Source organism: Aulonocara sp. 'chitande type north' Nkhata Bay, linkage group LG18, assembly GCF_057382095.1.
Source record: "Aulonocara sp. 'chitande type north' Nkhata Bay isolate Kocher_YH1m ecotype deep benthic linkage group LG18, A_spYH_male_GT1.1, whole genome shotgun sequence".
Lineage (NCBI taxonomy): Eukaryota > Metazoa > Chordata > Actinopteri > Cichliformes > Cichlidae > Aulonocara > Aulonocara sp. 'chitande type north' Nkhata Bay.
In genome coordinates, this window is record NC_141361.1 from 39,874,488 (window position 1) to 39,890,103 (window position 15,616).

The 15,616-nt window shown below is 41.1% G+C and overlaps 1 protein-coding gene across 2 annotated transcripts in view; it reads left to right on the plus strand.

The window, feature by feature from the left end:
• LOC147309186 (epidermal retinol dehydrogenase 2-like) overlaps window positions 1-9,399 on the plus strand; it is a 31,861-nt gene extending 22,462 nt beyond the window's left edge. For both annotated transcript variants that reach the window (XM_086272312.1, XM_086272313.1), the window contains exon 7: window positions 8,805-9,399. In XM_086272312.1, the coding sequence (XP_086128438.1) occupies window positions 8,805-8,901 (97 nt within the window). In that variant the 3' untranslated portion in view covers window positions 8,902-9,399. The remainder of the gene's footprint in view (window positions 1-8,804) is intronic.
• Window positions 9,400-15,616: the final 6,217 nt, after the last annotated feature.

Sequence of the window (15,616 nt, forward strand, 5' to 3'; positions counted from 1 at the left end):
GAACGGAGGAAATGCAGCATTTGGTGATGTTCATGGGTTCCAGACGTGAGGCATTTAGTGACTGCACAATTTTCATTGTGTAAAAATTACATATTTTTTTTATTTGTTAGATATTTTTTTTCTGCCTTTGAGACTGAAAATGTGTCACGTGTGTAAAATTGACTGATTATAAACAAAAATGAATACTTTTCTTAAACCTCTTGAATTACAGCTACTGTATCCACTTCAATCATCTTGTTTGTTTTAAACTCGTCTATAGTGGTTTATTTGTTTATTTATAAGGAACCCCATTAGCTTCCACAACAGTGGTGCTGAGAAACAAAATGTAAAATCAAAATTATTTTCAGCAACCTGCTGGGTCTGCCCCTAGGATACAAGGGACACTTCACGCACCTAGTAAACACACTTGTGGTTAAGAACTTTAAGTAAAAAAGCAAGGTAGGGCCAAAGTCACATAATTAGGAAGTTTTTCCTTCATCATGTATTCCTACAGAGAAAACAAAGGTCTTGGAAGGATCCAGCTCAGCAGAGCTAATTTAAAAGACTTGAGACATAGAGTGGCCACATCACTTCCCCATGACAGGTGTATCCCTGCTGCTGCACCATCTTTGCCTTTTGGTGATGCATTTAAAACTATGTAATGGTTAAACTTAAATATGATCAATCTGTTTCTATTAATGGGCTATGTACCAGCAGTCATTAAGGTGGCAGTATTTAAACTGTTACTCAGAAAGCATCTCTAGACCCAGCTGCCTTAGCTAATTATAGGCCAATCTCCAACCTTCCTTTCATTCCTTTTTGTCTTTTGAGTAGTTTCAGTCAGAATGTAACGATCATCACGGTACAGAAAGTGCAAAGTGAAGGTTACAAATGGTCTTATGGCCTCTGACAGTAGATTCTAATGGTAGTTACTCTGGATGGTGTTACCCTTTATGAATGAGGCTCGAGTATAAAATGCTCTGAGTGTTCGAGCAGAGTAGAAAAGCACTAGGGGAGACTCATAACACCACAAATGTCACCAATGAGGAAGGCGCTAGGAGTCTCACGATCATTTCAGTGTTTGCCCACATGACACAATCCCTGTTTTTGCATGGTGGTTGTCATGGCTGGAAACCGCTGCATGCAGGTTTTATTGGGGGGAAACTGATTTTGAGGTAAGAAAGTTGATCTTTTGAGCAGGTTTAGTGCTAAACTTTGTTTAGTGCTTAAACTGCAAAACAGTGTGACTTACAGTAGATGAAATTGTAGTTTCTTAGGCAAACTGTGATGCATTTTCCCCCTGATCATTTCAAACCACAATGCTAAAGCCGTTAACAGATAATGGTAGGGTGGGTTGTAACATATTTTTTAAGTGTTACAACCATCCCCTTCCCTAAAGAAGAGTTTATTCATTTTTATACTTTTCCAGCTGCCTGGAAAAGGGATACTGATACTGGTGTGGCTGCTGAAGGCAGTCAGATCAGTGGCAAAGGAACATCTGCCATGTAACACTGAGTAGATGCTGCAAAAAGCTGTGAGACAGAGACCCCGTGATCCTTGGTAGGTTAGTATAGCAGCAATAAAGCTTTCTCCGAAGCGCAGGAAAAAGTGTTGGTTGACTATTCGACTTCGACAGCAGACCTGGTTATAAGTTAGACAGAATACTAGCAAAGGTGCCTGACCAATTAAAAAAAATGTTTGTACTCAGTCGTTATTCCACTTCTTTTTTTAGGTCTGAAAGTTTTTTTATTAGCTCACAGTAACTTATAACACCCACAATCATGTGGTGAGAAGCACATGGTTTACAATTTTTATGAAGCAGAACCACAGCCTGTTGCAGAGGAGTGCAGAGGCAACTAGTCATGAAAATAAAGAAAAACCATTAAAGGCGTGTGGTAGTGCATATATCAGTGAAAGCTATCCAGTTCTGCGAGGAAAGGGGAATCATGGCGCTTACCTTCCATCCCATCTGCACCCATGAACCTCATCCACTGGATCGCAGTGTCTATGACCCATTTAAGAAAACGGGAAATAATGCAAGTGTTGCCTGGATGAAGATGAATTCTGCCAAGACTATGATCATGTATTATATTCCAGGGATTGTCGAGGCTGCTCTGCCTCCAGCTGCAACACCCAAAACCATTCCATCTGGTTTACAGTCCACAGATATTTCGCCCTTCAACACTGACATTTTTGAGAAGTGTAGCGATGCACCGTCACGAATCAAAGACTGCCCAGAACCAGGTCCATCACTAAGATCTGCAAGTTCCCAGCCATGCTGTCCTCCAACTCTCCTAGGGACTTATGACTTCCTTACTATTTATGTCCTGTCCTCTAGATGAACCTAGTACCTCAGGGTTGTCTACAGCTCAGACAGTCAATTCTTCAGGTATACGGCCATTTTCAAAACCAGGGCCAAGAAAAAAGACTGGCAGGATCAGGAAGAAGAGGCAGTCTGAAATGATCATCAGTACACCAGTATGGGATGTGGCTCAGGTGGTAGAGCAGATCAGCTACTGATTGGAAGGTTGGCGGTTTGATCCTGGGCTTCCCTAATCTGCATGCCAAATATCCTTGGTATTAGTTAGTGTTAGTATCGGAGTTTGTTAGTTTGCACTTGAGTTTAGAAGTGCTTGTATGAATGGGTGAATGAGGCATGTTGTATACAGCACTTTGAGTACTCCGGGAGAGTAGAAAAGCGCTATGTAATCCCTGACAATTTAATGTCTTTAGCTATTCAGCGATGCCCGCATCATCAGCTGGCATTGTGTGGGAAATGGCCACTATTCTCTAAAAGTAATGACGGAGCGGTATGCGTTCACACCCAGTAAATTTGTCTTCTCATTTTGACTTGCAAACCTGTCTGAGTCTCATGCAGAGGTTTGCCAGCATCTGAGGTGTCGTATTACAGATTTTTCTGTCTCAGCGTGCTGTTGCACACTGTAATGCAGATACAGTCATTCTTTCACTGTTTGTCTAGCACAGTTGATATTCAAGAAAGAAACTGTGCAGAAGAAAAGATGGAAAAGCTGTGCATTTCTCAGTTTTAAATTGTATCTTTGAGGACTTTGTTACTAGTAGCCTGTCGCAAAAACACATAATTTGCTCACATTTCTTTAATCGAATCTATGGGGAAAAGGGGGCAGACCTAACAAAACAATTTAAAGAAGATAAAACAGTATCTGAAAGTCATGTCCTTAAGAAACAGATGAAAAGACAGTAAAGACAGTCTCAGTGGAAGCATTGCTGTCAAGGAGCCATTCTTAAAGAAGGGAAACATGGAGAAAATGCTGAGCTATGCCAAATTAAACAAGAACTGGACTGAAAATCAGTGGGAACAGGTCTGATGGTGGAGGGACTTCAAATGGGAAATTTATGGTTCAAACCTTCATCAATAGGTACGAAGCAGGTCAAGAGAAAGACACAACAGCCATCTGTAAAACATGGTGCATGGTGCAGACTCTACCATGGTTTTGGGCTGGATTTTAACCAGTAGTATTGGGAATATTACCAAAATTGATCAAATTACGAAGCAGAAAAGTACTGGCAGATTTTGATCCACCATACAAACCTTCTAAAAAGAAGAGAAAAGAAGAAGAAAAAAGTGCTATATAAGAATCCGTCCATTTACCATTTAAAACAAGCACTAATGCAAGTGGACCAGAAAATAACCAATATTACAAGAAAGAGTATCTCAGGAAAAAATCAAGGCGAGCAGAAGAAAAATAGAAATGTGCCCAAAAAAGTCTTAAAGTAACGCTGAAGATTCTGAGACAGCAGATGACAAAAACTTTTGCGTTGTCTGTCTGGATTTGTTAACTCAAAGCCGGAGGTAGTTTGGGTAAAATGTCCACCCAGCCTGCACTTTAAATCAAACCTATATGTTTGTCACACAGGTGCATTGTACTAACTGAAAGTTTGTTTAGTGAACTAATTTACACACTGATACCACAAGAGTGTGTTTGAGTTATGGCCAGTCACAGAGAGAGGTGGACGCTGTTCTTTCTTTTCAATAAACCACTTTTTTGAAGCATGTTCTCTGGTGTAATTTTAATGTTAACACATGAGATCTGTGGTATTCTTGCAGGTGTCATTCATAGTAAACAAACAGGATATTTTGTTTAAAAGTACAAAAATTCATTGAGTTACAGATGCTTAAGCACAATGTGTTACAACCACACATGGCTTTCCCTATATAGGAACCTATCCATTTACCATCTCTTTAAATAGAGACTTTGTTATATAAGTTGTATTTCACCAGTGTAAGTCAAATAAAGGTTCCCAACTAAAAGCACCCAGGATGTTTGCTTTGTTGTCTTTATATACATTTAGGAAAATATCTTCTTATTCAAGGAAAAGAGCCAAGACATGAAAAATACAGGTGGGTGGATGCTTTTGGAAAATATAGTAGATATCTGAGGAAACGAATCTAAGGCAGCTTGAAGGGTTAGACTGGCAGCGTGGCAGAATAACAAATTTACAGGATGTGTTTGGTAGCAGTGTGTGATATTCTGAAAATGTAATCTTGAATGGATATGAAACCTGACTGAGTGGTGATGAAGTTAGGAGCTGCAGCCATTATTTGTGTAATGGATTTACATATGTTAATGATATTCCTGGTTCTCCTTGTTATAGTGATGAAAGCGAATGCAGGCCACAGTCCTATTTTAGTGTTTGTTCATCTGGTTCATTACAGTTTTTTATATAGCACCAAATAATAGGACCAAATCAACAAACAGTTGCCTCAATAATCGAGAGAAAAGACCAACAATCAGACAATGTCCTACGAGCAAGCACCTGGCATCAATGGGGAGGAAAAAAACTCCCTTTTAAAAGGGTACTAGCTAAGAATTATGGGGAAATTGAAATTAGATGAATTGTAATAATTACTAATGATTAAATGTGAGTTTGGTGTGTAAATTTGCAAAAATAGAGTGGACTAAGAGTGAAGAAACTGATTTTGAGGTTTCTTCTGAAACTCAGCTGCTCCCTCCCTGAGCCTGGTTGTGCTGGAGGTTTCTTCCTGTTAAAAGGGAGTTTTTGCTCTCCACTGTCGATACATGCTTGCTCATGGGGGATTGTCAGATTGTTCAGATTTTCTTTCTAATATTGTAGGGTCTTTATTCTACAGTATTTATTTAAATAAAATCAATTCTAACATTAATATATAGAGGTGTATTACAATTTATGCCAAAAACATGAAGATGTATCATATCTGCAGTTGCCAATTAACAGTCTGTACTGGGAGTTTTCATCCTTTTTCGATGTGTCAAAAATATAATTCTCAGCTAATTGAACCTTGCACTCAAACTTAATTAAACTTTAATTGTTACTTATGATCATGTATGTAACTTTGTAATTTTAACATGTTGTCGCCTCTTGGCCAGGACTCCCTTGGAAAAGAGGTTTTTAATCTCAATGGGACTTTTCCTGGTAAAATAAAGGTTAATAATAAACTTAATATTTCTATCAGTTTTCTGTTGCTCAGTTACAGAAATGGGATAGCAGAACATCATATAGACATTTTGAATGTGGCATTTACTGTGTCAGTAATTCTGTAGAAGTCAACAAAGAGGAGAGATCGTAGTCTGTCTAAAATGCCTTTTCAATGCATTGGTGGAACTTTAAAACATTGCAGATTTTCTGTACAGTTTGTATGAAGGTGAGCAAATTTCCACCAGCTCGTATGTCAATCAACACCATACTTTGCTCTCATTGGCTTCACATGCTCCCCTGGAAGTTCTGCCACTTCCCTTCGAGCACAGTTGTTTCACATGTAGTTGCTCAAAGTCACTGCATGTTATTCACTTTCCGCAGCTTCTGATCACCACATCAATATGAGTTGCTTGACACCTGAGTCTGAAGCTCCGAGAATAGTGAGGGAGGTTAACCCCTTTTGGTTATAAAGGCAGCAGAAGTGAGCAAAAATGTCAGCGCGTGAGTTTTACATAATAGTGCATTAACCTGTTAATGTGGTTTCCTGATCTCCACGATCTCCTCCCTCTTGCACCCATCTTTGGGTGTTTAAGAGGTTAACAGAAGTTGCAATGATTTCTTGCTGGGACTGTAAGGTCACATTGTATTTGACTGCCCTCAGCTTGCCAACATAAGTTAAAAGTCTAGTTGTATGAGCACTGTGTAAACTTCACATCACTTTACCCAAATGAGTGAAATCTGTAATACCTTAGCAATAACACTGATAATAGAAATAATAATGCACCATTTGGAAGAGCCAGGTCTTAGATAGCTGAAGCCCCCTGCACTGCTGCTGAATCGTTTTGTTCTTTAATTGTATTTCATGAGTGAGTGTTTAAGAAGAAAAGATGTCTGCCATTCTTTTCTTCTTCTTCCTCTAGTCCATTTATCTGAGGACAGGGCTATTATTCTCTATTAGAAAGATTTTTGTCTCTGGAAAACAGCTCACACAAATACAGCTCACAGATAGTGCCTCGCCTGTCACCTCTGTTCATTTTAGATAAAAGCCATTGTATCCGGGCTTTTAATAATGTGTTGTATTATCCTGCCTTGTCTCTGCTCCCTCTTTGAAGACAGTCATTGTTGGAGTTGTTAGTCATCCAGATTTCGCTAGAAATGCAAGCAACATTATTCTGGCTCTATGAAATTATTAGACATGACCTATTTAAATTAGAACAAATATTTTGTTCCATTAGGAGCTGTTTGTTAGATTCATTGTTATGCTTAATGCTAATGAGGTCATCAGTCCTTGGAATGTTTGTTTATTTTTAAAGGATTGCTGCAGCACTCTTGTAGAGTTGCTGGAGGTACAGTTTCATTGTTTTAGAACTTCTCACGTGATCATAAACTTTCTAAGAACCAGCTGGCTAGCTTTGCTCTGCTGCCTTGCTCATCTTTACAGTGAGTCGTGTCCCGTCGAGGTGTCGTGTGTTTATTGAGTAGCTGTTTGGTTTCTCCAGTACATACACTATGTTGCTTCGTTTGTGTTTGGGAGTTCTGTCCTTGGGATGAAAGAGTTCATTTACATGTATGTGCTCCTTTTCTTTCTGTTTCTGCCTTATTGGGATGGGCTTTTGCCCGGTGTTGCAGGGTCCTGATTACTCCAAGTTTGTGTTTCAAAGGGTGATGGGAGTCAAAGAGTAGATGCTGGTCTGTGTGCGTGAGCTTCCAGTGAACGTAAATGTTGAGGCTTCCCGAGTCCTCAATGCGCTCAGCACAGTCCATAAATGGCAAACTATGGTCCTTTGTGTCTTCCCTGGTGAGCTTTATGTTTCTATCCACTGAGCTGATGTGAACAGTGAAAGATTCTACTTCTTGGGTTTTGATAGATTTTGATTTTAACCGCAGTGGCATCCACATATCTTTAGGTGGCTAGGTTCTGTCTGTTTGAAAGAGCCAAGAGCTGTACTTATCTATAGATACCCTTGTTGTGTTTAAAATATCTGGTTGTAAGTATGTGGTCTAACAGCATGTAAATCTAATGCAACTTGTTCTTTACAGTGGCCCTTTCTCTGATTTTTAGATATATATTCCTCTTGACTGTACATATTTCTCCTGTTTGCCATTTATTCCTGCTGTCAACTATTCATATTTTTATTCCAGCACAGTTACTGTGGAGCACCCACAATTTCATTGTACATGTACAGTGACAATAAAGGACTATTCTATTCTGTTCTGTTCTGTTCTGTTGTATTCAGGAGTAAAGTTCTCTTCTGTAAGGAGCTGGATGCTGTTGTCTTGTTGTGACAGTCTCCACTGCCTTGGTTAAAGATATGCAAGTGGAAATGTAGGCCTCATTAAAGGACACTCTGGTTTCATCTGGATCCAGTGATCCAGGTTTTAGGTCTGTAGAGTTTTTAATGGGGTGTGTTTTCCACCGGGGGCTGGGATGGTGGTGAGATGTTTGGAAATGTTGTAGGTGGATGAGTTTACTGCTAACAATGCACTTCTTGTGCTACATACTGGCAACCATGTGGTACTGAATCCCCCTTTCTAGAGTAGGTTTGTGAATGGCTGTGGAATTAAAGCACTGAAATTAATTTATTTATTTATAATAGGCTGACTCTTTATAATACACCCTGTCTATATACATGTGTGTCAACATGTATGGTTTGTATTGATAGCACAAATGAGATACTGCAGGGTTATTGAAAGGAGGCACTCTCTCCAGTGTTCATTTATTTTGTTTGAAAATGACTGAGTGCTGCGGAGAGGTGCGGCCCTACTACTTCCTCAGCAACTTTCTGTGGGCAGTCACTGAGGAAGTCCTTAATCCAGAGGGAGATGGAGTGTAGGAGGCTGAAGTTGATTAAGTTTGTTACCAGTCTGTTAGGGATGAACAATGATGTGGGTTTTGTACATACTTCGGAAGCTTTCTGGGGGAAACACAACCTCTTGTTAGGAAAGATGGCATCCATTCCACTTTGGATGGAGCCGCTTAAATTTCTGGAAATCTGGCCAAATTTCTTAAACCACCTGAAAATATGACTATCCAGTGATTCCACACAGAGCACCTTGGGGCTCAATGTCTTGCCCAAGGATACTTTGGCATGCTGGATTAGTCAGGGTTCAAACCAGCAACCTCCCTGATGACCTCTCCTAGGCTATAGCCACTCCAGTTGCATTTGGACTTTTTTACTCAGTAAAACTTGATCACAAAAGTTTTGCAGAGTTGATGTTGAAACTGTTCGTGGAAACTTACACTCGCTTTGGTCCGTGCAGTTTCTGGTGCAGTTGCATTGTTATAGCATATTAAGACATTGGCACATAAAAAGAAACTAACACAGATGTCAAACACCTTTTTGTATGTATTTTGTATGTTCATTTCTATGTTTTTTCTCTCTTCAAAGTGTACTGAACATGAAGCAGGCCATTGTTCTGGGCCAGTACCTGGGAGCCTTCAACCTCATGGACACGTTCAGGGGGCGCTCCAGGAAACAGGAGTGACGGAGAGGAGAAGCACTTATGAAGAATACCTAAGATGGAAGGATGGATGCATTAAAATTAACATCAACAACAATTTAATTGTTAACCCTCGAATTAAGTGTTTGTTGGTGTAATATCAGGGAGCAGCACATCTCAGTATAACGAGCCTTGTGTTTTTAATCTCAGCTTCCCAAATGAATGAATGTGTTTTTAAATGTGTTTTTAAATTGCATTATTATTATTAGTGAATCATTGTCATTTTACAGTCTGTGATATAGTATTAACAGGAATACAAAGACCACTCATGGTGATCCTTTATATGTAGTTTTGTTAATGCATGCTAGTCCTCATAACTCTGCATCAAATGTGACGTTGTTGTGAATGTTTCCTGACATTTCTGAAATTGCCTTTGTGTAGATTGTTTAACACTGACAGTTTCCAGCGTAATTGTCAATTAAAAATGCTTATATGATGTTGCTACCAAATTTAGTGCATTAATAAAGAACATCCATTTACTAAGAGGCCTCTTCAGTGAACGTGCTATATTTAGAAACCTTTAAAAATGGCATCAGTTGAGTTTTTAAACAGGCACACCATGGACCTGAAAATGGGACCCCAGGAAAAGAGAGGCTGACGCATATATTTAGTTGTTCATGCTGTTTAGTGTTTACCAGCTGAAATACTTTCTCATCAAACACCAAGTGCCAGAGCTAAGCACTCAGGAACAATCAACCATGATAAAGGAATTTCTAAGACAATTTCTCACCCTGCTAAGGTTAATAGCTGTTGGTTCAGATTACTTAAAACTGCAGTTAGTTCAGGCTGGAAAAATCATTTTCTTTATTTAAGTACGTCTTTATTTGTAAGTAACTTTACAAAATGTTGAGGCATTAAATGTCGTGTGTTGAAGCAAAAACTTGAGACAAATCTTTGAAGTTGAGACTTCCAGCTTGTGCAGATGCACCAGTGACATTGAAATAAATGTGGTTTTGTGTAGGCCTGAAGCAACTCTTTCTAACTTTAACTGTAATATAACATAGCAGGAGCCATGAGCACGTGCAGCTCTACTTAAATCTGGTCTTTGATGTAACACGTGCATACATGTGTGTGTGTGCAATGCTACCACTCTCTGCACCCACCTAGTGTGTCAGATCTTGTAATTATGTCTTCATTCCACATATTTTACATAAAGGGCCATGGGTAAACACATGGCTCGGTTCTCTCCCTGTGATGCCCTCACGTCTTGTAAACTGTACAAGAACTCACCAATCTGCAGGTAAAATCCAATTTCAGATTTTTCTTTAAAAGTTCTGAAATTCTCTGATCCTCGCCTGCGTGCAGTCGCCTTTTTATGAATTCGCTTTGGCATTTAAGGACATTCTGTGCTCAGTTTACCCAAAGCTATTGCATTGGCTAGTTACTAGTTGCTGTTTAATGATTACTTTAAATATGAATTAAAAATAGGAATATTTTCTGTCACAAACTTTCCACGTTCTCAGTCCGATCATTCTGGCAGCTGCCCAGATCCAACCCACTCGGGTCGATCGCTCTGTTCGGCAGCCTCATGTTGATCTAGAGAAACGTCTGCAGCAATTGTAGTGAAACTAATTGCATTTGCCCTTCTGCTCCTTCCTCCATTTACGGCAAACAGCGCTTGCATCAAGTCATTTGAAAGTGAGTTGTGTCTTAACCTTGTAAGCAGAAAGTGATCATTCATTCCTCCCTTCAATAGATCATATTATCCCTAAAAGCAACCAACGTAAAAGGGGGAAAATTAGTTCACGACACATTGCTCACCCCCAAAATTACAAGAAAAAACTCATAATCATGCATCAAGGAGCTCTGGGCTGCCCCCACACCTTATTGGAGGGAGCCTGTTTATAAGTGGATCGTTGTTCGAGTGTGTGTGTGTGTGTGTGTTTGTTTGTGACTCAGAGGTGGTTAGAGTGTTCTGAGGCCTCTCACATAGAGCTAGCTCGAAAATAAATGCATGGATGTGATCCAATGGATGTGAGAGGAGATGGGGCGGAAAAAGCAAGATATATAGATAACAGACAGTATTATTATTGATGACAATGAAACAGTTAAACTATCTGAAACCTGGCTCACAAGAACAATTACTGACAAACACATCGCATTAACGGGTTACAATCTTCTCCACTGCGACCGCCCAGTGTTGCAATTTATGTAAAAAACAAATTCCATGTTACTGTCCAATCATCAGTAACTGTTTGTAAACACATTGCAAGTTCTAACTTTACAAGGGCTATTTTATCACCATTGTGGGCTGTTATAGACGCCCCTCAGCTAGTAGTGAGGCTTTAATTTCACTTAGTGGAAAAACGATCTACTTTAGATTTTAATGAAATTATCCTGACCGGAGATTTCAACTGGGACTGGTCGTCTTCTGCCTCAGTTTTAAATCTATGTGTGACTGATATAATCTCACACAACTAATTTATAGCACAAATCTTAAATACCTGGAAAAGTTGTCACTTATTGATTTATTTTTAACTAACATGCAACATAAACATTCTCACACTGGTGCAAATGAGATCAGTGACCACTACGTGGTAGCTGTACTCCGACGCTCCTAAAATCAAGACCACAAATAGTTTTTAAACAAGATTTTAAGCATTTCTTTGAGTAAGCTTCTCTTTTTTAAATCAAAAGTAAAAATAAAGAGTAAAAATACAGAAACAATCCTTTGTTTTCTCCTCAGCTCTCCAGTCTCCTCAAAAAAAGGGGTGCTGCCTGGGCTCAGGCCAGAAAAACTCAATCTGAAGTGGATTGGCTGATTTTTAGACAGCTCAGTGACTGGATGAAGGAGAGAAGTAACGTCGGCTACCCACACACTTTTCACCCAGAGAGCTGCTGCACTTCCGATACCAACGTGTTCACCTTTGAAACACAGACCAACGGTCCGGTGTTTGGAGAGGACAGGGAAGGCCGAGGACCAGGACGAGATTCCGGTCTTGACAGATGGCGAGCCAACCACTTTCAGGACAAATCACTACCACAAAGAAGATACACACATCCACACTCATACATTACATTTACAAGGACCTTTGACGTCAGCTGTTGCTAACATAACTAAATTCTTTAAAGGGCCCCAATGAATACTTTTTAGTTTGTTTGAGTGTGCACACTCTTCATTTCACACTCTAAGCTCTAAATGATCGATTTTGTAATTTTATCATCAGAGCCGCATCCATCTGGACACTCGGGTGACGAGAGGTTCTGAGCTTTCAACTGATCACCATCTGGTGGTGAATTGGATCAGGTGGTGGGGGAGGATGCTGAACAGCCCTGGCGTGCCTAAAGGTATAGCGATGGTGTGCTGGGAGCACCTGGCAGAGGCCCTGGTCCACGAGATCTTCAACTTCCACCTCCAGCAGAGCATCAACAGGATTTTGAGGGGGACTGGGGACATTGAGTCCGAATCGACCATTTTCAGCACCTCCATAGTCAATCAGGCAGTTAAACAACAAATTAGTGGCAGGGCCCCTGGGGTGGACGAGTTCCTGAAGGCTCTGGATGTTGTAGGGCTGTCATGCCAGAGGGGCCGATGGCGCGATATGGCAGCCTGGCTTCTGTCAGTCTGCCCCAGGGCAGCTGTTGCTACAACTGTAGCTGCCTCCACCAGTGTGTGAATGTGAGAGTGAATGAATAGTGGCATTGTACAGAGCTTTGGGTGCCTTGAAAAGCGCTATATAAATTCCATCCATTATTATTATTATTATGGTTGACACACCTCTACAATGTTGCGTGGAGATAAGGGGCAGTACCTCTGGATTGGCAGACTGGGGTGGTGATTCCCATCTTTAAGAAAGGGGGCCAGAGGGTGTATTTCCACTATACACACTCCTCAGCATCCCCTGGAAGATATATGTCAGGATTCTGGAAATGAGAGTCTGTCTATCAGTCGAACCTCAAATACAGGAGGAACAATGCGGTTTTCTATCTGGTCGTGGAACACTGGACCAGCTCTTTACCCTCTCGAGAATACTTGAGGGTGCATGGGAGTAACAACCAGTTACTGCACAACTAGTCCATGTCTTTGTGGACTTGGAGAAGGTATTCGACCTCATCAGAAATCTCATATCTATTTTTTGGAGATGAAGTGTTTCTGTTTGCGTCATCGGGTGATCGCCTCTAGCTCGCACTGGAACGGTTCACAGCCGAGTATGAAGTGGTGGGAATGAGAATCAGCACCTCCAAATATGAGGCCATGGTCCTCAGCTGGAAAAGGGTGGAGTGCCCAATCCGGGTCAAGGACGAGTTCCTGCCCCAAGTGGAGGAGTTTAAGTATCTCAGGGTCTTGTTCACGAGTGTGGAAAGAAGGTGGCGGGAGATCGACAAACGGATTGGTGCTGCGGCTGCAGTGATTTGGACACTGTACCGGTTCGTCGTGGTGAAGAGAGAATTGAGCGTAAAAAAAAGAAGCTCTCAATTTAGCGGTTGGACTCAGGTGCAGACCAGCTGAACTAGAGTTAAAGTCACAAGTTTATCTTTGAATAAATCCCAGCCCCAGTACACTGGGGGATTTCCAGGGGATTTCCAGGGGATTTCCAGGGGTCCAGGGAGAAAGGGAAGAGGGTCCAAACACACTCCGCTCATTCACTCCTCTCACTCCTCTCACATTAGTCTTCAGCACCCACACCCACTCCACGCCACGCTAAACTAAGAAATCACACAAGAAACAGAGCTTACCAGAGCTGAGCTGACGAGTGTTACTCAACAATCCAGCGAAGACGCGTGGCTGTGTTTCTGTCAGGCAAACTATCCTGGAAATATCACCCTCTCAGGTGGGTTTTGGCTCCACCCCCATGAGAGCATATAACTAATAGGTGGTCACAGTACTATTTTAGCTCAACAGTGTGTTATCACTAATAAGTTACACCACATATAAAATGACAGAGGCCCAATATTAAATATGTGTTTCAACTCAAGCAAAGACAGTGAAAGTTTTAAAACACACCTCGGCAGCTTCTGTGTATGAACAAAGATGCTCATCGTGAGTTATATAAGTCATAATCTGATCACGTTCAGAACATATAAAATGGGGAGTCTGCAGCTTAGATGGACTACTACTGCCATCATATGGACTACTTGTTAATAGCTGTTTGATAAAACACTTGATGTTGTTGGAGTTTTCAAAGCAGAAAACTGACCTGTACTTTAAAGAGAATTTGATAGAAGTATTTCCTGATAGGCGTTATTATTTGTACTTCTGATATCAGGTTGTTAAAGCAGACAAGACAGCCCACGATGCTGATGACATTTATGAGACATTCTTAATAGGAAATATGGTCTCACTTTACAGTAGGACTCCTGTTATAGAAAGCTAATAAATAGTTTATATATATGTTATTAATGAATCTGCAAACAGTTTTTCATAAGTGTTTACTATTCATTATTTAAGGGCAAAAGATAGAAAAATCTGACTAGTTTCTTGCCAAATAGTGAACCGAATCTGTTCACCTATGTACTTCATCTAGAGTTGCTATATTAAACATTTCAGAGTAAGCTACTACCTTCTAGGCGCAATAAGCATTTTTCAACATATTTTTTTAGCATATACTTTATCACTGCCATATAAATATCCAGAACTATCAAAGGGAGCTATGTTGTAAAGTGTGTAACGTGTGAAACATTATACCTTTTATTAAATCAAATTAAATCACTTTTATTGTCACATCACATGTGCAGGTACACTGGTACAGTACATGTGAGTGAAATTCTTGAGTGCGAGCTTCACAGCAACAGAGGTGTGCAAAAAATACAATAACATAAAACAAGCAAAAATATAAGAATGGCTAAATCTGAGAGTAATAAATATATGTACAATATAAGCGTGTATGCATTACTGGATGTGTTTACGGTCAAGGACGGCTACAAGGCACAATCCCGCCCCCCGTTTGGCAAATCTGATCACGCCGCCATCTTCCTCATGCCAAAATACAAACAAAGGCTGAAACAGGAAGTTCCGGTTCAGAGGAAGGTCGCGCGCTGGACGGATCAATCGGTGGCCGCGTTACAGGACGCACTCGATGACGCAGACTGGGGCATGTTCAGAAACAGCTCCGACGATGACGTCAACGTGTTTACGGAAGCGGTTGTGGGATTCATCGGGAAACTAGCGGATGATACCGTGGAGACAAAGACTATCACAACGTTTCCCAACCAGAAGCCGTGGGTGGATAAAACCATCCGCGACGCTCTGAGATCCCGCACCGCTGCCTACAACACGGGACTCACGACGGGGGACATGGACCCGTACAAAGCCGCGTCATATAACGTGCGGAGGGCGGTGAAAGAGGCGAAGCAGCGCTACGGGAGGAAACTAGAGTCACAACTCCAACAGAGTGACTCTAGGAGCCTGTGGCGGGGACTAAGGACAATAACGGACTATAAAGCACCAACAACCGGTATGACGAACGTGGCCGTGACTCTGGCAGACGAGCTGAACACTTTCTATGCTCGCTTCGAGGCTGCAGCTAAGGACTCCAACGATGCTAGTGTTAGCGGCGCTAACGGCTGCAGACAGGAAGATACTGCCAGCACCGGAAACGTGCTCGTCATCTCCGAGCATGAAGTAAGGAGAGCCTTCAAGAGAGTGAACACCAGGAAAGCAGCAGGACCAGACGGCATCCCAGGTCGTATCCTAAGAGACTGCGCATACCAGCTAGCTCCTGTGTTCACTGAGATATTCAACATCTCTTTATCTCAGTCG